This window comes from Apteryx rowi, unplaced genomic scaffold (assembly GCF_003343035.1).
Source record: "Apteryx rowi isolate R43461 unplaced genomic scaffold, aptRow1 scaffold_18, whole genome shotgun sequence".
NCBI lineage: Eukaryota > Metazoa > Chordata > Aves > Apterygiformes > Apterygidae > Apteryx > Apteryx rowi.
The window spans coordinates 4713864-4734756 of NW_020448085.1; the positions used below are offsets into that span (position 1 = coordinate 4713864).

The following is a 20893-nucleotide window of genomic DNA, read 5'->3' on the forward strand; positions in this document are numbered from 1 at the left end:
GTTTGCTTTTTCTTTCAGTCTCTTCAGGGATATCTGCTGGGTGGCCATGCAAATCACTTTCCAGAGTAAAATATATTTTCAGATTCTTATTTTGGTTGAAAGAACAACAAATGAAGGGAAGATCTGTAGGAGAACACAGCATGTCATCTCGATCCATGTGGTGTGCTGCATAGATGGGTGTAGTTTTACTGGACAGAGCTCATGGAGTGCACCCTGCCCTCACATCAGTGCTTCTGAGTGCGAGGCATGTTCTTCAGGTCACAAAATGTGAGCAGCCACCTGGCTGTGTAGCACCTGCTTGGCTCCCTCCAGATTGCTCCTGTATTTGGCTGTGAGGGAACAATAAGTGGCTGCTGGTTTCTTTAAACTGATGTCTTTCCGATTGACCAAAATACATCCTGCCACCAATCAGTTCAAACATTCTGCCTTTAGTTTCTTCATCTGTGGTATTTCAAGATGATAAATCCTCAAGTTGTTTTGAGGAAGTGTCATCATTTCATCTGTGCTCACTGGCTGTGGTATCTTAGCAATCAAATCCAAACACAAATACAGATGTTTATCGGACACTGAAAACAAGTTTGAAGCAAATAAAATATTTCCTACAATTTGAAAGGATATCTCTTTCTAAGGCATATGACTCCTGGGTTTTCAGTGCATCCCTTCTTTAAGGCTAAGTTTGGATAAAATAAAACAACTGAGAACATTTCTTACAGTATGTGAAGCCACTTCCTTTTGTGGCTAGTACTTTAAACAATGACTTTTTTGGAAATAATACCCGGTGTTACTAGTAGACCAGTGCCTTCTGTAGACTAGTAGACCAAAGTGCCTTCCTTGAAGGGCAGTTTGTCAGCCAGAATCAATTATAATGGCTATATTGATTCAAACTAATTGCCTATGAAATTTCAGAAGATTACAACTTTAATTGGTATTGAATTGCATTGACTTTGATTGATCCCAACATCCCTGATTTAAGTGGGTTCTCATTGATTGTTCAGACTTGTAGCGGTGTTCAGAGCTCTGAGCAGGAGGAGGGCAGAGGGGATGGTGTAACGCTGCCAGGCAGGACTGTGCTTGGGGAAGGGGGCTGGTATGGGTAGTGGGAGGATGAAGTCTGTATGTGGCTCTGTGCAGCCTTAAGGTACAGAGTAGATGGGATGAGAAAATGGGAATATGTCTATTGCTGGGAAGCGGGTCTGAATTGCAGAGGGGGGCAGAGAAACTCTTGTAGTAGGATGCTGCCCCGTTAGTGGGGTGAGGAGGGGAAATGGAGAAAGCAGAGGAGTCCTAGAGAGCCGAGTTGGGTGGGGACAAGGATTGCTGTCTCTGTAAGGAATGGCAGTGTTGCTCCATCTACCTTGGTCCATCCACTCCTTGGAATAATGTTTGAGCTTGCTGATAGAGACGTGGTAACCAAGTGTGGGCTTTCAGATGGGCAGCCTGTTCAGCATAGACTGGGTGGTCACGCAACTGGCACTGTTCGACACCCGGCTGTCTTTGCTCTTAGTTCCTCCTCTCACCTTCCTGTAGGTGTGAACTCCCATACACCAGTGTCACTTCCAGTCGCAGGAGTGTTTTCAAGCTCTGATTCTGAAAGTTTTTTCTTGGCTTTTAATAATCTGTTATTGCAAAAGACGGACCTGGCTCACTTTTACCACCACCTGTGGGCTGTGAGGATGTGGTTCTGCATGGCCTGTTGTAATCTCGCTGTGCCATAATTGTTTCCCTGCTTCTGACTGTGTGTATCCTGTAGTTGGCATTTCAGCACAGCTATCTGGTGCAAATAGATCCTGATCTTTATTTATTTATTTTCCTAGGCAAAGCTTAAATCCTTTCTACATTGATTTCTGTTTAGGGCATTTGTGTGTGGCTGAACCAATTATTGATTAATGAAAATGTGAAAAGCAAAACCAAACTATCTGGGGTTGTTGAAAAGGCGTTACTGGGTTAGAACTCCAGAGCATGTAAAGTATTTGCTGAGTTGTTGTGAGTCTGATTTATTGATTTGCTTTCTTCCTTATGCTCTGCTGGTTCCATAACTGTTAAATAGATGAGCACTGTGAATATATATCTACCATTAAGAGCCAGGGGCTTGATGTACTGAATCAGATTATCAAAGCAGATATTTTGCTCCTGGTAGCATCAGATACCTGCTGCTTAAAAGGCAGGCCATGTTCATCCGTGAAAGTTTTCTTCTGACCTCTATGCAATTACTGTGTTCTGTGAAGCATGCAATATAAACGTCAATGCTGTTAATAGCCATAAATAATTCCTCCTAAAAATTTCTCTCTGATCCATGTTGTTGACTTACAGATGAGGTTTCTAAGCATTTCCATAATGAAATTAACTATTACAGTCACAACCAGAAACTCTAAGGAAATGGAAAGCTAGGACAACGTGAAGAATTAACAGCCATAGCAACTGGGTACCACACATGCTTGTTTTTTTTAAACAAAAAAAACCCACTCCAGTGACGGATCACAAAAACCTTATCTCTACCCTGTAGTAAATTATTCCTAGCTAGTGCTGCGCAAGGATGCATGCGGTAAATTGTGAGATAATTTACTTCAAGTTAATCCAATGCATTTGACCTCTCTTGTGAGGTCTGCGTTGATACAGCTATAGATTTTACTTAAAATAAAGGTAGCTTGTTTCCAGATGTGCAAGTATAATTTCTGCTTGGGGGAAGAGGAGAGGGTTTGTATAACTATATGCAAGTGAGGAAAGCTGGACTAGGCTACAAACAGCGAGCACCACGGGGGCAAGTGGCTGTGCGGCCACCGGCCCCTCTGTGCTGCCGTCGCCGTCCCAAAGGGGCGGCGAAGCCGTTGCCCGGAAGCTGCCTGCGTGCCTCAGTCCGGAGGTGGAGGCCCTTCCCGAAGAGGGGCTTCTGGTGCTACTGGGCCACTTGGTGGGGTCAATAGCCCTGGTGTTGTCAAAGAAATGCTATACTTTCATACGGAAAAGCAAATTCTTGCTTGTAGTAAGGTATGTTGTAGCCGTAGTGTGGGAAGGAATCTGGCACAAATGTCAGTTTTGGTCCTTGTTGTAAAACGTGGCCTGGGACAAGACAAAGAGGTGATTCTTACAGTGAAATGCTTATGGGCTTCTGCACTATAGACTAAAATGTGAAAAGTAAGGCGGTTTTGCTTTTTCAGGGGAGGGTTGCGGCCAGGGGAGGAGTTGCTTGGTGGTATATTTTTTCTAATCATCTGCTAGAGGGCACTGTGTTGCCAGAAAGAGATACAGTATGGTGTGGTGATGTTAGCTTGCTGGAGAAAAGCTGATCTGTATATGTTTTACAGAAATGAAAATGCCTCAGACTAGCAGCCTAGTTAGAGCTCTGGCTACAGTGAGTGAGCTTAGAGAATAAGCCCAAATACACCAGAGCCTGAGTTTTAAAATGAATTCTACGCTAAGAAGTTTCTTACTGTTTTGGATATGTAAAAGTAATAGCGACTGAGGAGGACTAGGTTACTTAAGCAAATACCAAGTTTGCTGGAAAATGTCACTAATGGAGGACTAATACTTGCTATGAATTCTGGTTAAATTCAGCAAGTTATTTGAGCCAAAAATAAGGGAATAATGGGAGCCAAAAACAAAATCTCTAACGCTGCATCAGTGCTTGTTATAACAGTTTTTCAACCTCTTAATTTTGAGGAGGAAAAGTAAAAAATAATAAACTTTTTTTCAGCAGGAAATAGTTACAGGTTGACCCCTAACTTTTCTTAGTTCAGGCACAAAACAAAATCTATTATACATACAGTTCTGGTGAGAGTAGCATGGCTTACCTTAAGAACTTGGGGAAATGGAGGAACTTCTTTTGCATGTTGGACATGGCTTTTATTGAGTCCTAAAAATTTCACACACTAATTAGGCGATGCCATTTTTCTCTTATAAAGCTGGAAAATCGTCAGAGGGCAATCTGACTGCCTGCTGGATGCTTATGGAAGAGATGAGCAGATTTTTAAGTTAGTGAAAGTGCCTGGCACTACGCCATTGAAGAATGCTTTCACTGATCCGTTTTGGTAATGGGTGATGTAGTAACCTTTCAGCTCTGCTCTCTGCTAGATAGAAGTATTTGGTGTGTAAAAGTGTTGTTTCTATATTCCTTTAAGAAGCTGAACATGATGGCCAGGGTGCCAGGTCTTGGGGAAGGTTAAAGTAGGCTTTTGCCATGGAGAACAATGTGACTTTCCTCAATGGATTACTCTGAGGAGCCTCTCCAGAGATCTGACCTCAGTCCTTTTGCTGCCCCTCCTTCTATCTTGTATCTTGCCAGTTTGTCTCAAGGAAAAGAAGAAATAGGATCAGGTTTAATGTTACTACTGTGATGTTTTTCTTTAGCTCCATTTTCTTTTTATTTCTTTACTTGGGATATGTTGATTAGTCAGTTCTGTTGCCGTATGGTGATACACAGGGGCAGAGGCCAGAGAGTCAAGCGGGTAACATCAAGGGCATGTGTTTTAACTGTAGGAGTCCAAAAGCAGATAGCACTTAGAGGCAGGGGGCTGCTGTTTGCTGTTACAAGCTGAGTTAGCTGTAGTGGCTAGGAAGATGCAGTGCCTCAGAGATGGCTGAATAGGAAGCTTGCCTGCCTTTCAGCTGCTACAGTTTACAGTGTGGTTTGTTAGGATAAGCCATCACTCGTACGTTTACTGGCACTGGGCTGTAAGCTGAAGCCCAATTAACCTGACCAATTGTAAACTGTACTTTAAGGTGTCTGAAAGCACAGAATGTAGCAAATGGGAAGGAACAGGATCATGTTAGTACTAATGAAAGAAAATGACCTGAGATATTAAATAATAACTGTTATTTTAAGATGCCTCATAAAGCCAGAGAAAGTAGAGATTGAGAAGACCAATTAGATCACCCAACCTACCTGTTCTAGAGGACTGGGTTGCTGTCTGCAATATATAATGACCCAAGTGTCAACACTCTTATTGCAGGAATATGGGAGGAGAAGAGCTGGGAAAGGAAAGGGCAATAGACTTCCTACCCCACAGAAGAGTTTCCAGAGATATACCTCAACTTCTCTTTATTTTGTCTTTTTTATTTCTATTGTGGTTTTTTTCTGCTTCAAGGTTGGAAAGCCCTCATGAATGAAGGGGTATGTGTAGGTTTTGGTCTTTTTTAATATCCTTTTATTACTTCAGTGACTGTAATAATTCTGGATAGCTATGTTGTCTATATGAGTCTCTTCCCTTTTTGAGTCTTGCTCAGTCCTGAGACTCAATTTTTTTTCTGTGGCAATTTGTTCCACTGGCTGATTGCACCAGTGGTGGTGGTGGGAGGTGGGAATATTTCCTTTTACTTTCTCCTTCCCTCTTTCAGTCTCCCCTCACCACACAAACGCATCTTCATTGGGTAAATCTCCCTTAAGGGAGAGAGCAATATCATTATTCCCATATTGAGCTGGAGGGATGTTATGACTTGCTACAACCAAAACCTGATATGAGCAGTGAAGCCTTAGGCAGAAGTGGAGCTATCATGTAACCTAGAAGGTTGCTAGCATGGGTAGTACAAAAAAGCTGATACTTGCCTTGTGTTAAACTAGCATGAACTTGGATATATCTCCTGAAAAGCAGATAACTGCTGAGAGAGCGAGACAGACCGCATGTAGCAGTCTGCCTTCATCTGAAAAGGCATAGAACAAGTTGTTTGGTCTCTGCATGTTTTCTCATCCTTATTTCTTTGTTTCATTTACTCTAATTGCTTTTTTAGCCCGGTCAAAGAGTTTGGTGATGGGTGAACAGATTGGGCCTCCCTCCAGACCTTTTCCTCCTAATCCACAAGAACGTGTGCTGAAGTGTGGCTGGCTGAAGAAACAAAGGAGCATTATGAAGAACTGGCAGCAGCGGTGGTTTGTTCTGCGTGGGGACCAGCTCTTCTACTACAAGGATGAGGAGGAAACTAAACCTCAGGTATGACTACTTTGAGAACTGTAGGGAATTTTTGTTGCCACTCCTATGTGGGTCGCGGACACTGCTTTGAGAGCTCATTCCAATTGTTTCTAGCACTAAGAAGGTTCAAAGGCAAGAGACACTGCAGGGAGACTTAGCTACCACCTAGATGAGTGCTCAGGGAAGCATCAGAAGGTATTCATTTACACACTAGGGCATGCTGAAAAACTCTGGAAACAAACCAAATTAGTAATTAACTATGTCTGAAGTTAAACACTTTCTTAGTAATCAACCAAAGCTTTTATGCATCCTCCCAGATAAAAGGCTCTTTGTATAGGGTATCATTTACAGAGTACACTCTTAGTTCAGGGAAGAGAGTTTAGTAAGAGCATAGTTCTGTAGGAGAAAAAGATAAGAGTTGTAAGCTATAAACCTGAGAAAGAAATTGCTGTACCTGTCAGAGGTGTAGATGGACAGAGATGAAGCAGATAGAGCCAAGAAATGAAGCAGGAAACTTCTTCCAAGTTACATTATTGCATAGGGGTTTGAAGATGTCAATGTGTAAGAAGGGTGAAAGATGGGATTACCATGGCCCTGCTTTGTGAAGAGGGATAGTGCTGTAATTGGTTTGCAGTAGCTGGGTTTGGGGGCTGGTAGTCCTTTTGTTTGACCATGGCAATTGCTGGAAGCTGCTACCCTCTTTTCTCTTGGTAAGTATGTTTCTGGCTCACCAAGAGATTCTTCTTCCTGATCTGTTGCTGTTTGCAATCCTGTAATTCTTGTTTGTTATTGGAGAAGGGTCTGAACCAAACTCAGTACTGAGCTAAATGTTATTTTTGCTATACATAATGGTTATTTTTGCCATATGAGGTCTGAGTGTATATCCTCCTTGCAACTGTGGTTAGCATCTGTCAGAGGAAGTTGTGGCAATTTTGCAGTAGCAAATATGGAACAGTTTGTCATATTAGCTGTTGCCCTCTACTGGAGAGTACTGGAGTCACTAATATAGTATGTTTTTAAGACTCCTTCCAATACTTCAGCAGTAATCACTTGAGATATTTCTGTTATCCATATGTATCTAGTCCCTCCTTGAATCTTTCTGATTTTTAGCCTTAGCTGCTTCCTGCAGCAATGAATTCCCCGGCTGACTATCTACCATTGATTGAGAGAGGGAAGGGGAGAGTATTTCCTCTCACATTATTTTCCCCTTTTTCCATTCCTTCCTCCCTCCCTGCACACTGTGCTCTCAAAATATTTGTTCAAAATATGATCTAGTAGCAATACTGCTTTGGCTGAACTAGCACCAGACCTTCAAACTTTTGAAGCACAACAAGAACTCTTGATTGGAGGCAAGGGGAGAGGAGTGGAGTAATGCAGGCTGAACAAACTTTCTCCATGTAGGTGGGCTGCATTTCCTGATTTAATAAGGCAGTGGCATTCTTATCTCTTACATGTGGTGGTGTTATTGACCTGCTAATTACCTCTTGACAGAGCAGCAGTATTTCCTACTATATCCCTAAGCACTATCCAGTTTTAAGTTCCCTGAATTAATCATATGTTCCCTGTCAGCTCTACAGCTTTCCTGATGAGAAATCTAATTACAGAAAATGGCATGTTACTATTTATTATGGGCTATTTTGGGTTGTTTAATGGCAGTAGAAACTCTGCATTAATCATTGCTTTAGAATCACAGTAACGTCGCTGTCACTTGAGTAACGTCGCTGTCACTTGAGTTTTCCGTAAGTAAGGAGCTCTAGTAGAAGCTATAATTGTCAAGAGATTCTGTTAAACATCTGGAAGTGATGAGTCTGTTAAGCAGCTGCTGATTGTTCATGAAAAGCATAATTTAGGGGAAAAAAAAAAAATTGGCGACTGCATTTTGTCTGTTGTTCAGCTTATTGTTTCGTCTGTGTCTCTTGCTGCCGGAAATGTGGCTTGTGTTTCATTAGATAATGGCTGGCATTCGTGTAGATGGATGGCCCTAATGTTGTTATGATGTGTATCTCAGTTTTTGATGCATGTATTCTTTCAGGAAGTCTTGAGGTAAGGTGTGGCTGTTTAGTCCCATTTCCCATATGGAAAATTGAAATACAGAGACGGAGCGACTTGCTCATGTTGTTATGAAATTTCTGGGTAGAAAACTGAATCCACATCTCCCAAGTACAAGTCTAGCACTTTAACAACTTTGTTCTTGCTCAGCTTGGACTGTCCTTTCTGTACTCAGCACAGTTTAGATTTGGGAGCTGGAAGGTGCAGTGTAGAAATCCTTCCAACTGTGTTGTACTTGTCCTGCTTCTGTAACAATGCTGTAGTCTCAGTGGAAGCAGTTTTTATGAATGACAATGAGCATTCTTTTTAGTAAAATGCACCAACCCCAGGAGGGTTTTGGAGGCCAGGCTTATAATGTAAGACCTGACAATATTATTTTGAATGATAATAAATGCTTTAGGAATCTTCACACTTGATGTAAATTTCTCCCTGCTTGAAATTCTAAGGGAATTCCAAATGCGAAGGAATATTAGGTATAACATGAAATTGTGTTGAAGGAACAAAGTTCCCTTCAGAAAGGTTTTGCCTCCTCTTCTGGACTGGGATTTATAATTTGCTTTCCTAAAGGTGGTGTCCTGTCTCCTGAGTTGTAGCTTTGCAGGAGAAAGATGAACTGGAATCTGCTGCTTTGCTACCACAGACTTTATCCAGAAAATCACAAAGTATGCTGGGTTAATAGCACTGGATGTTCACTAATCTACAGTATCTGCATTGGCATAATCTTCTCCACAGGAAAAATACTATAAGCTCCTCTTAAAGCTTTTTTGAAAGCCATTACCTTCTGGCAAGCCCATGAGGGAGAACGCTGCCCCACAGCTCCCAGCATGAGAAGGAAATGTGTTTTGTTAGCAACTATTTGATTGTTCAGCCTCTTATGCTACAGATTCACCTAAGTCAGTCTCTATTGAAAGAGCATCCATATGAAAACAGTGTTTCATTATCCTAGACTGACCTCCAAATTTTAGCATGGTCATCTGTGAGACTGGAGTTTGACAGGAAGAGCTATGAAGTTCCAGGTTGCTGAAGCAGGAGTCAAAAACCTTGCTTAGTCATCTGGGACTCATTATCTCCCAAATAATCCATCCTCAAGCAGAGAGAGGTGAGCAGCTGCTTAGGACTGGCCTGTGTGGGTAGGGCATGTGGGTTTTGTTATATGCCAGCTTGCAGGACTGGGAATAGGCTTGTGTTTTATATACCTTTGGGAGTTACTGCTGCTCTGTGCAAATTCTGAGGAGTAAGAATTTAGGCAAGTCTTTGTGTTGTCTGTATCTGGAAGGAGGAGTGTGTGACTGAAAGACTAGTTTAGCAGGCTGGGAACGTGACCTTCTACAGTGGGGGGAAAATAAAACTGTCCGAGTTTGCCCTCATCAAAATTTTTAGCCTTTTATAGAACAGGTAGGATTAAGGGAAAGGGATTGTTCTTTTAGTCAATTTGGAAAAAAGCTAAAACTGCTGTTGCCTTCCAGGGTTGAAAACAGGGTTTCATAGAAAGAATGTAGGCTGCTATTTTTCCCTTTTTGCTTACTCAGTGGCACCATGATCCAGTGACCTTGTCTACATTGTCTGCAAAACTTGAGACTCGAGAGAGAGAGGCTCATGTTTGCCTTCTCTATGGTCCCTCCACTGGGTGATGACACAGCTTGTACCTCTCCTATTGTGGGCTGCTTGGATATCTCAATGACATGCATGGCTGTAGTATGCGTTCTTCTTCCTCCTCTCTCCTGTCATCATCTCTCATTTTGCTTATTCCTGTACCATTTTCCTTCTTGTCTACTGAGCCTTGTGAACTGCTCCCTGGTTTTGGCCCTGTTGGCTGTAGATCAGCGCAGGGCAAGGGGATGCAAGCACAGGGTAGCTCTTGCAGTATGGAACCTATCTGCTTACATGTCTGTAAGCTCCTGAGCCCAGGCTCTGCAGCTTTCTGGAATTCTTTGGTAGTGCTGTATGCTTTTTTTTGTACTTGACTCCTAGAAATAGTGGATGTTTTTGTATATAGCTCCTTCTATCTCCTGCTGATTGGGGCAGACTCCTGTAGGGATCCTGCTGCTCTTACAGATGTCAGTCTGGCATGTATCCCAACTCCCATGAAGCTTTTGACAGCAGTCTCTAGCCTTTGTTAACAGTTCTCTGTATATGAAAGCTTTAATCTTGACAGATGAATATTATACCCCAAAATGGCTTAAAAAAAAACCACTATACAATTACTTTGTACAAGCAGCTGCTAACAAATCACTCATATTTCAAGCTTTTATAAATTATGCTGTTTCTAATAAAACACAGGTAGGAATGATTTCCTGTGGCACAGGAGTATGATTGTGTTTACATTAAAACTCCCTCCTATATTCTATATTTCCTGAAAGCCCCTAAATACCACCTGGGTTGAGCCCCTCCCAGGTCGAGATGACAGCTCCAGAACAATAGGTTTGGGCTCTTCCTGGTTCAGTTCATAGCAGTTTAAAACATAAAATTTCTCTCTTGCAAACTTCTGCAGGCCTTGAACTAGTTGAGGAGAAGGTTTACTGCCCACCTGTAAGCCAGAGTAAACCACATGTGCCAGTGTGATGCTGATTTATCCTTGTTTGACTCCTTATGTGAAATGTGCAGACTCGAGATACCTTAATGGGTTAGAGGACAGCTGATCACTAAATAAATATCCTGGAAATACTGTGTATTCCTTTGGAGGGCAGCATGCAGGGAGCTGATGAGGAGCTTGAACTGAAGCAATCTTTATTTTGCAAAATGACTGATTTGAGAGGTGGACTCTTATCTATAGTCAGGCCTGCTAGGTTCTATTTCTAGCTCTGCTGTGGCGGTGGAGTTTGAGACCAAAGGGAAGCCTCTTGACTTATCTGTGCCTCAGTTCCCCACCTGTCATACATGAGGAGAAAATAATTGCTCATGTTCTGAGGCTGGCTGAACCAGCACACTTAAATCACATTTAGTTCTTTGTTCCTTTCTTATCTATCTGTCTGACTAGGATTTAAGATCTATCATTTAGTATGTGCACTGTGGTAAAATGCAAAAACCAATTAGTTCTGTTGCGTTGGGCACTCTGCAGATATAGGAAATGACATCCCCCTTCCCAAAGTGCTCCTGCAGTGTGTTGCTGCAGCTGCTGCTCTGTTATATTAGCACTGCAAGAAGAAAGCAGGCTGTGCGAAGTGGTAGATCGCATTTACTGTTTTCTGAAGCACTGGGATTCGGAAGACACTGACAATAAAACATTTGGAGCAGATGAGTGTTTCCATTATGAAGAGTTTTGTTTGGTAAATATAATCTGAATATGGCAGAGGATGCGGTCTATTGCTTTTATTGATCTACAGTAAGATATGTGTAGAGTTTAGTGGATATTGTTGAGCTGACTTCAAGCGTTAAATTCTCCAACAGCCATGAAGATCACTGCAAAAAAAAAAAGTTCTCTGTCCTCCCACTGATTACATGGGGCACTAGACATTTCACACAGCAGAGTGAAGAACAACAGGTCAGACAATGTTTTTGCAGCTTCACATCTCCCTGTTGGTTGCTTATAGGACTTGCTGGCTTTTTTACTAGGCAGTACTGATTGTGGTTAGTTACAGATATATGAATGAACTTGAAATACAAGAATGAACTTGAAATACATTTACTCAATGAGGTGTTACTGATATTACTGTGAAAAATTCCCCTGCCCATTAGGCTGTGCTGTGGAGCCAGGAATGCATGTGCTGGCAGAGAAAACCAACAGAAGGGCAAGGACAGGTATATTTCTGCCCCCCCCCCCCMGCCCCCCAACATGTGTTCATAGGCAACTAATGAAAAATTGGGAAAAAGAACTTCACTAACTGAACTAACGTATTAAGATGGAATTTTCTGAAAATAGTTGTTTCTCTTATACAGCAGATGCTTTAGTGATTGAAGGCTAAAATATGTGTCTTGAATTACATGGCAAAAAGGGGAGGAGATAGTTTCTTTGCCTGTCTCAGTCCAAATCCTTCTTTGATATTCCTTTTGGCTGCTTGTGCAGTTCCTGTTAAAAAGGAGCCACAGATGAGAATTTCAACTGCTGCACCCCCTCAGAGGTTTTCAAGAGTCTCTGTTCAAGGTGCTTTGACTTGAAGTGCTGGCAGGTGCAACCTATTCAGTTCCCCCCAGGTAAATGCTGTGCTTTTTCAGAGGGATTTCTGAATTCAGCTTCGCAGGCCCTTTTTTGTGTGTTGCTGGTCTAGTATCCATTTCTTACAATTAAATGTGATTCTCTTAAAACAGGGCTTTAGTGAGAAGAGAGTGCTCCTTGACTTAAGAGTAAATGCGTAGCAAGTGTCAGTCTGGACTCAGCACTAAATTCAGCAGGATTTTGTGCTCCTCTGATCCTTCCATATCTACAGCACTGGGGAGGCATGTACTATAGACCTGGGGTAAGGCTTACAAGAGATGAAGAATTTCTTATTCAGGTTCTTCAATATGCCTGTAAAGGATTTTTGTGGCATTTGAGCTAAATGCTTTCTTGGTTGCCGTAGTATATCAGGCAGCATATATCATGTCTGTCAGACCTCTAACTAGAGTCATTGAAGAGAAGGAACATAATTGAATGAGCCAGACAATGTCCCTGTACTGTTGCTCCTGATGAGTCGGTGCAGGCACTAGTGACAGACAGCCTGCGTAATACCATGAGCATCCACATGCTCATTATAGCCTATTATTAAACTGCTTGCTACAGATACATGCTTAACCGTTACACATAAATTTCACTGTAGAGTGAGAAATGAAATGGATTTTCCCCTGTGAGCCTGAACTGTGCATTATGGGTTCATGAAGATGTCGGCAGCATCCTACCTCTCGCATTTACCTTGTCAGAGACTTGATTCCTCATTACAAAGAGGCTGCTGTGTAAAGACTGGAGAGACTTGAACCTTATAATATAACCTGCTGTTGCTTAATTTAGTCCTGAGCCAACAGCTGGATTTTGCAGCTTTAAGTCAAGCACACAGTCTCTGTATGCAAGGTATGGGGAGAGCTGGGCACTTCTGCACTGTGGTTAATAGCAATGAGCGCTGAGGAGGGAGCTGTCTCAGGCAGTCATGAGGAATGTTGAAAAGAATGTGTTTTAACCCTGTCCCTTTCTGGGACTGGAAGTCTATTTCTGGACTGCAAGACAGCACTCATCTGTGCCAGGGTGTATGGTTCCCAGAGCACAAGGGCTTCCTGTACAGAAAACTCTTCCGTGTCAGTTAAGCTGGCCGTACTGCAGAGGGTGCAATCCCTGAGCTCTCTCTTGGAGATGGATTCTCTGTATCATTGCAAACCATCAGGCTTCAGTTTACACCTACACTTCTGCCTTCTCCCCTGCACTCCTTGCTCTCTTTCTGCCTTCAAATAATTTCGGCTTAATGACCAAAACTTAACTTTGTGAGTAAAATTGTGTCACTGCCCACCCTTAGGTGGACCTGCACACATATGCTGGCCTCCTTCTCTTCATATTGTCCCTAATCTATTTAGATTAAGCTTTTCAGATGGGAGCAATTATCTGCAGCTGTATAGACTGCTATTGCAATGGACCTGTTCCTGCTGGGTTCCAAAGCTCAAGGCTCCAAACATCAATGTTTGGAGGCCAGACAAGGCCCTCATGATCAAATGTGACATCTGCCACTTTTGCACCTGGTCTTCATTGGGTTTGTACAGGTATGACAGATGGGTTTTAGCAGTCGGGGCAAAGGACAAGACTCCAGAACCCTGTCTTCTGGCTGAGTAGGTTTTGCAGTGTCAGAGGTGAGAAGAAGCCAATGCCTGCTTCAGTTACTAAAGCAGGATATCTTTCTTTGATGACAAATTGGAATTTCTTCAGGGGACAAAAAGTCTAAGAACAGTTGAGTCATTGAGACCTTAATTTATAGTCTGAGTGTTCAGACAGGAAGCCATATCAAGACTATGATGTCTTGTGAGGAGGGAAAAGATCCAGCAGCACTCAACAAGGGCATTAAAAAGTACCCTGGATGAGAGGAGCTTCCATAATGTTCCCTTGAAGAGTAAACCTTTGAAAGGAGAGGCTTGAACCAGTGTAAAAGTGAACTCCCATCCAGCATTTCCAAAGATGCTGCAAAGCTCTTTGCTACAGCCAAAAAACTTAATTAAGGGTTCTACAGGAGATTTTACTATACTGAGAATTAAGTTCCCTGCTCCAGGTTTTATTGCTTGCTGTTCACTGACCATTTTCTCATTCTGGGGGAATATGGCTGTAAAGAATTGAGGATTGGAAGGAAAGGTGTTTTCTTAAAGGAGAGGAGTTGTACTGGGGGTTTGGAATATCAAAATAGAGACCTCAATTTCCTATTTAATATTCAGCTAATGCAAAGAGTAGCACAGCAATATCATGTTTTAACAGCTTATTTGGCTGATTAGGCTCTGCCCTGGAGACTGTCTTGTATTTGTGTAATATTGAACAAGCTGTTGCTACTGAATAAACACTTATTTTTAACAGTCACGGCAGTGTTAGCCTTTTATCCTCTGAAACTTCTGCAGCAATTGCACCTTTGTATCTGTCATTTGTACTGCACTAAGCTCTTCATTTCAGTTGTCATGCACATGCGAATTCCATCTGTTTGGAAGGGAATTTTTTTTTTTCTTCTGTCCATAGTAAATGTGTTGCCTAAAGTTTATCATTGGGGGATGCCATTTTGTATAGGATGATACAGGACCATGTTGCTGACCACTCTGAAACAGTCACAGGAATAGGATTTGCATCTGACTTAAAGGACTGCAGACATCTGAAATTGTGACTTTTCATTTGGATGCTATGGAAGGAAGGGACAATCACCCAGGCAGACTCCTGTTACCTGGAATAGATAGTGACCTGGAATAGATAGTTTTGTCCCTGGCAGTTTTTTTGTTTTAGGCTATGTAGATATTTTCATTAGTTGATATTATTCCCTAATTTCCTTCGGCTCTAAAGATATTCATGCTTCTTCTAGATCTTCCCATTTTCAAAACTGAGCATGGTCTGCAAGCTTGTGTACAAAATCTATATCAATAACTGAACTTTCCAGTGATCTTCTCTTGCTTCATTATTTATACACACTCTGGAAGAGAGTCATACTGTCACTGTTTATCTGACAAAGCCAAATGAGGTTTGCAGGATGCTGCCGTAACAATTCAAGAGCAAAACTGTAAACAGTATGTCTTTGTGGATGTTGCATTGTCTACTTCTACGGAAACCTGTGCTTCCAGATTCTTAGAAGGAATTAATAACATTCTTCCCTTGAAAATAATTCTGAAAAGAAGAAACATTGATCTTATGACAGGAGACTAGCATGCCCTTACTGGAGTGAAGTGGCCTGTACTGGAGTGAAGGGGATTCTGTGGTCTTAGTTCATCAAGCAGTGATGAAGGTGTGCGCTTGTGTGCCATATGGTGTAATTGCAGCTGCACAGTCTGCTCCACCAGACTGACTTCCGTACTAGAGGCTGGAGGATGAACTTGCAGGTACTGCTTTGCTTGGATATATCTTCAGATGCTTCTATGAGGAAAGGGGGAAAGGAGGACTGACCTGCAAAGACCTCTTGATACTCCTAATAATGCTGTCAATATCTGTGGGTTTTTAAAGTAACTCTGGGTTTGATTCTATTCCCAGGGCAGGAGGTAATATAACTCCCGCTGATTTCAAGGAGAACAGAAGCCACTCTGCAGCTAATTCATTAATCTTTCTTTCGGTATTGACTGTGCATAGTAAAGGGCTTAAGAGCACCTGCAGTGGGCTTGAGTTGTGCACTCCAGAGAACAGCACAATTTTCTGCAGTGTGTGTGTTCCAGTCACTGCACTCTAGAGAGGATAATGTTATGATACTTCTGTACTTTTGTTTGTTTGTGTTTTTTCAGTACTGTATTTCCACTGTTTTCATGTTATACTTTTGGAGTCCCTTCAGCCTGGCTTCTAATTTCAGTGAACCAAAAATCAAAACACAAGATAATAGATAGGGCTTTGGGGCAGGGGGTGTTGAAAGGTGTGGGGGTTTTTTTGTTTGTTTGTTTTAACTTATTCTTTTGACTTCTTGTTTTTCCTTCATTTTAAAACTCACAGCCATCCTAGATAAACCTCTCGGTTCAGTCTTTGCTGGAGTTCCTTCCTAGACTCTTCTTCCACAGTCTTACCTTTCCCTTGATAGGGGACAGGAACTGAGCCCTGACACTGTTCTGCAGCACTGTCTAGAGGCTCTAACAGAGGATTAGGGCCACCTCTCCTCTAGTCACTGGACAGAGATGGCAACAGTATGATCTCTCTGTTAACGACTCCCTAATGGGAAACCCCAAAGGAGAAGTGGGAGTAGCAAGGCAGCTGCATGTATAATATGTAGAGGATCATAATGCACTGTAACATGGTGAATATTCTTATTCATTACGTTGGATACCTGGAGATGAGGTTGGTAACAGGAATTAGCTAGCTGTTAGGTAACACTTGGGGATAGCTGGATGCTTTGGCATTGATATGCCTTCCCCCAAAGGAGTCTGTGTGTGTTGACAGGTCTTTGTTCTCTCTGACTATCCACAAGTTTTCTGAGCATTTGTTGTCAGTAGAATCCACCCAGTGTTTGCCTGTTTTCTCTTACCAGTCCAGGGTGCACTTTACAAGGTGAAGGAGCAAAGCTGTACTTCTGTGTATGGCATGCTGGAGTTTCATCCTCCCTCAGGTCACTATGGAGGTTATTAGCTTTTTCTGAAGAGGTTTTTTTTTCTTGCAGAAAAAGACAGAAAACACCTGGGAAGTCTTTGAGATAACCAGACATGTTTGTTCTATCTACTGCAACAGCAACATGCGGTCTGGACTGTTGCTGTTTTTCACACCTGTATATGCTCCTGTAACCCTCTCATCTGTTATAGCCTTGTCGAGAACTCTCTAACATGTATTCAACTTTGGAAGTCTTCTGTTCATTTCCCAACACAGAACTTCCAAGTTTTTAAGGACTGCTATCCACAAACTGTTCCTGCAAACAAAATCTAGTTCCAGTAATGTTAGTGTAAAACTTTCCTTTCTTCTCCAAAAAGATGTACTGTGCCAATAAAGGACTGCTGGATAAACACAGGTCAAGTCTTTAAAGTGAGAAGGAAGTAGGTGTTTTGGACAGATGGAAATCTGTAAGAGTATCAAGAATTCAGGAGAGGTTGATATCCCAGAGTTGAGTTATTTTTTCTCTCAGTGGAAGGTAAGCAGTGTAAACTAAGCAGAATGTTAATATTGCTCTGAGCCCAGGAGCATGTAAAACAGCAAAAGGAGCAGGGGTGCTATTGCATTGCTGGTAGGTCAGGCTGGATTCCTATTAATCTCTTCCCTTAAAATCTGTGAATCATACTCTGAAGCTTATAGAGCTCCAGAAAATGGCTCTGTTCATTCATCTGTTTTTCTGTATGGCTGTGTCTACACTGTTATTTGCTATATAATTATGGTAAGAATAAGAAAATTTGAACTGGCCCTGGAAAAAATGGCCTGGAAAACATAGCAGCACAACTTCCTCATAGGCTGTCCAAACCTGCAAGAGATCCAGAGTTCTTGCTAAAGTGGGTAACCCGTGCCACATTCTGTGCCACTGTCCTACTGTAGCTGACATATCCAAGCTATTTTCTCCTTGTTACAGTTACATCAACAAAAGCAGTGTAAAACAAATAGCCTAAAAGATCTTCCCAGTTGCTGTCTGATAACATGAATTCCTGCAATACACTAAAGTTTAAATATCATCATGCAAGTCTGTTTTATTTGTAATGTTTTCAGATCCTGCTGAAGCTCAGGCATGCCAGCTCTTTAAACTTTTCCGGTGGTTGAAGAGCAGACCTGTTTCCTGCCACGTGGGGTGGAGAAGTGATTGCATAGCAAGTAATTCAACAAATATCAGGATGTTACCTGCTTCTAGTAACTGATGAGCATGGTCTTATATGACATCAAGTGAAATAACTTAACTTTTCTTGAAACTGAGTGTACCCGTGGTCAATTACTACACCTTGTTGATGCTGTCTTTGTCTCTGATTCATACCTCTTAGTGGCACTTACTAAAATGACACTGCCAGAAAAAAGGCTAGTTTTAAGGTTTCTATGGAGTGAGAGAGGGAAAGAACAGAATTCTATTCTGTCCTCACTACTCCAGTGCATTTCCTTCTTTAAAATATCCAGTGGTCTTTCCCCTCAACCACGGGCACCAGTGTGTCTGTTCTGACACATCTTGGCCTGAAACGTGCAGAGTACATCTGCTGTGATGGCTTTAGATACAACAGTATTAACCCCTCTGTCTCAAATACATCTTACAGATGCAACTTGCCCTTTTAAAAGAAAAAAAAAATCCTGTTACTTATGCCGCTCTCCTCTCCACCTCCCTCCTAAAGATCTTGAACTAACTCTTAAGACTCAATTTCCTTTCGTGGAAACAGCTACAGTTATGGTGGCTTTATCAGTGTTTTGTAGATGGAGGAATTGGGGCACAGGCAACTTAGTTATTAGTTTGATATAACACAGGGAACTTGTAGTCAAGTATGTCTTATGGCGCAGCAGACCTACCTTGTGATTCAAAGTGCCAGTACTGCCATACAGCTTTTACTGAGTGTCCAGATGACAAATAACATGGGCAAGGGAGTAGTTCTACAGGTTTGTGCTTGTGTAGTTCTGGGAAAGTTCTTCATAGACGTATAGGAAAGCTTTCTTTGTCATTCTGCTCACTGTTCCTGATCTGAGACTACAGTTGACTTTTCAGTTGAGCCATGTGTCTATCCTTAGCCTGCAGTAAATATGAGGTAATTCAACTTCCATCTCTTTCATTGAGACTGAGGCTAAGTTGATGTTAAATCCTCTCTCTCCAGCTTCCCTGTGCTCTTTCTGAGCCTAGAATTAATGCTGCATAGAGCAAAGATGTTTGCAAAGCATCTTTTAGTCTCATCTTTTCCTGGTTAGCCTCCTTGTTGTCATCTAGGTCCAGTTTCAGGCAAGGGAAGCAAAGCTGTAGCAGCTGCTGATCCAGAAATCACAGTGAAACTTGTTCATTAGCATGGTAGTTGGTTTGCAAAGCCACAGCTATCCAGAAGTTGCATACCAAAATATTTCTGCATGGATATGTATATTCTTCTTGCTGTAAGTGTCCCAGTTTAGAGAGTTTCTTCATGTATGCTACATTACTAGTTTTGAAAAGGAAAGTGGATTATGGATCATTTGATCTCTAGACTCTCTCACATGCATGCTTTTGTGCAGAAATATTTTACCTATCCATCCTCAGGGGAAAGGTGACTTGCAGTAACAGATAAGCTCTATGTTTGTGCACTTCTTCCTCAGCTCTTGCAAAAATGCATCACTTAAGGATGGAGGTGTTGTCATGTGGACTAGTCCATAATCTCTAGTTCTGGACTGGTGTAAATTTGGGTTGAGGTCCTGAGTTAGCATGGGCTATGTGATCCTTGGAGTTCAAGATCTGGGATAATTCATTGGTTTAAAGCTGCTGCAGAGATGTTGTTCCATGTTTAGCAAATTCAAGATATTAATGTAGTCAGTTTAGCCTCATCCTTGGCCTGGGATTCCAAAACATACACCTGAGGGCAGAGTTGAGCCCAACTTTTTTCCTCAAGTTTGTAAGCATTTGTAACAGTGACCAGGGTGCTGCGTTAAAAGTAATGGTATGAGACTTAACATTCAGTGTTCTGGAGCCAGCTGTGTTGAAGGACTTGGACAAGCAACGAAAGATTTCCATACATGTGTCCCATGTCACTGCATTTCTTACCAGACTGCAGTTCCACAAGGAGCCTGGTACAAGTCAGGACTTCTCGGTTCTGTTAAGGAAGTCAGCCACAATAATGCCTTGAAGGTATAGACACTTGTCCTCATAAGATTCTCCCTCAAAGCCCCGTGGCTCCCAAAGAGCATGGGGTGATGCTATTAGCAAAAATTGGATTTGAACCTCTGCTGTACCGGAAGCTCTATAACTTATTGCCCATCCCTTGAGCTGTCTGTCTTCTCAGGGATGGCTCCCAAAGCCCAAGAGAGGGAGGAATAACTTAGTCATGAACTGAGGTTTATTTCTGGGGCGTGTTTGGCATATATCAAGTTAGTCCCTGGAGAATTTGAACTGATTTAATCCATCATTAATTTACTTCCAAAGCAAGCTTGCAAATGCAGTCTGAGTGACTACTGGGCAAGGACACATCAATCTATTTAAATTTAATAATGTTGTCTTACCGGTGACAGCAGCTGTCAGAATTGATATACCCTCCTTGCTAAGATAGATTGTTTTTGCTACCTTTCCAGTTTTGTTTATTTACAGAATGCTTTACAGTTTGCCAGACGGATCAGACAGCTGCGAGCTAGTGCTGTGTTACCCTCTATAAGTGCATTGGCTTCTAACTGGAATGGTTATGATAAGAGCTCCACGCAGTTCACTGAGGGGTGTAGAGAGAAATGCCCAAGAAGCTGATCTGAAAAACTTTGAGATAGATATGTGTACACACAGACACACACCCCTACCTGTGACCTGAAAGTACTTTCCAGAGATGGGCCTGCGTTGTAGACTTTGCTCAGTTCCAAACTGCTCAGGAGTGTTTAAAAATGCCATTAATTCAAGTGAGTTTCTTCTATGTGAGGGGCAGGATATGCACTGAAGGCTAAAATTGCCTCAGTTTACAGGTTTTTGGGGCTCTTCATGGAAGTTGAGATGAAAGTGAAGGTTAAACTCTCTAACAAGCTTTTTTCTTTTCTTATTTTTCACAAGTAGAGTCAGCATCTCTCAATCTTCCTTTCTGAAACATCATTCTTCCCATTATTTCTCTTCTTTCCCTAGTCTTTCAGTTTTCATGCTACCAGACCAGCTTGCTGCAATTTCATTAGCACTGCTGTGTGAAGTGCACACTCATAAGGGAGAAGTAGCTATGATACTGTATAGTCCCCATTGCCGCTGTGGCTGCATCGAATTTTGTGTTACTTCCACTGTCCTGTCTGCGTGCTTTTTTTTTTT

At 42.0% G+C, this 20893-nt stretch overlaps 1 protein-coding gene across 1 annotated transcript in view; it reads left to right on the forward strand.

Moving 5' to 3' along the window:
- The window catches only part of ARHGAP22 (Rho GTPase activating protein 22), a 181483-nt gene that overhangs the window by 24997 nt on the left and 135593 nt on the right, over window positions 1-20893 (forward strand). The window contains exon 3 of the mRNA XM_026061341.1: window positions 5722-5921. Coding sequence (XP_025917126.1) covers window positions 5742-5921 — 180 coding nt within the window. The 5' untranslated portion in view covers window positions 5722-5741. The remainder of the gene's footprint in view (window positions 1-5721; window positions 5922-20893) is intronic.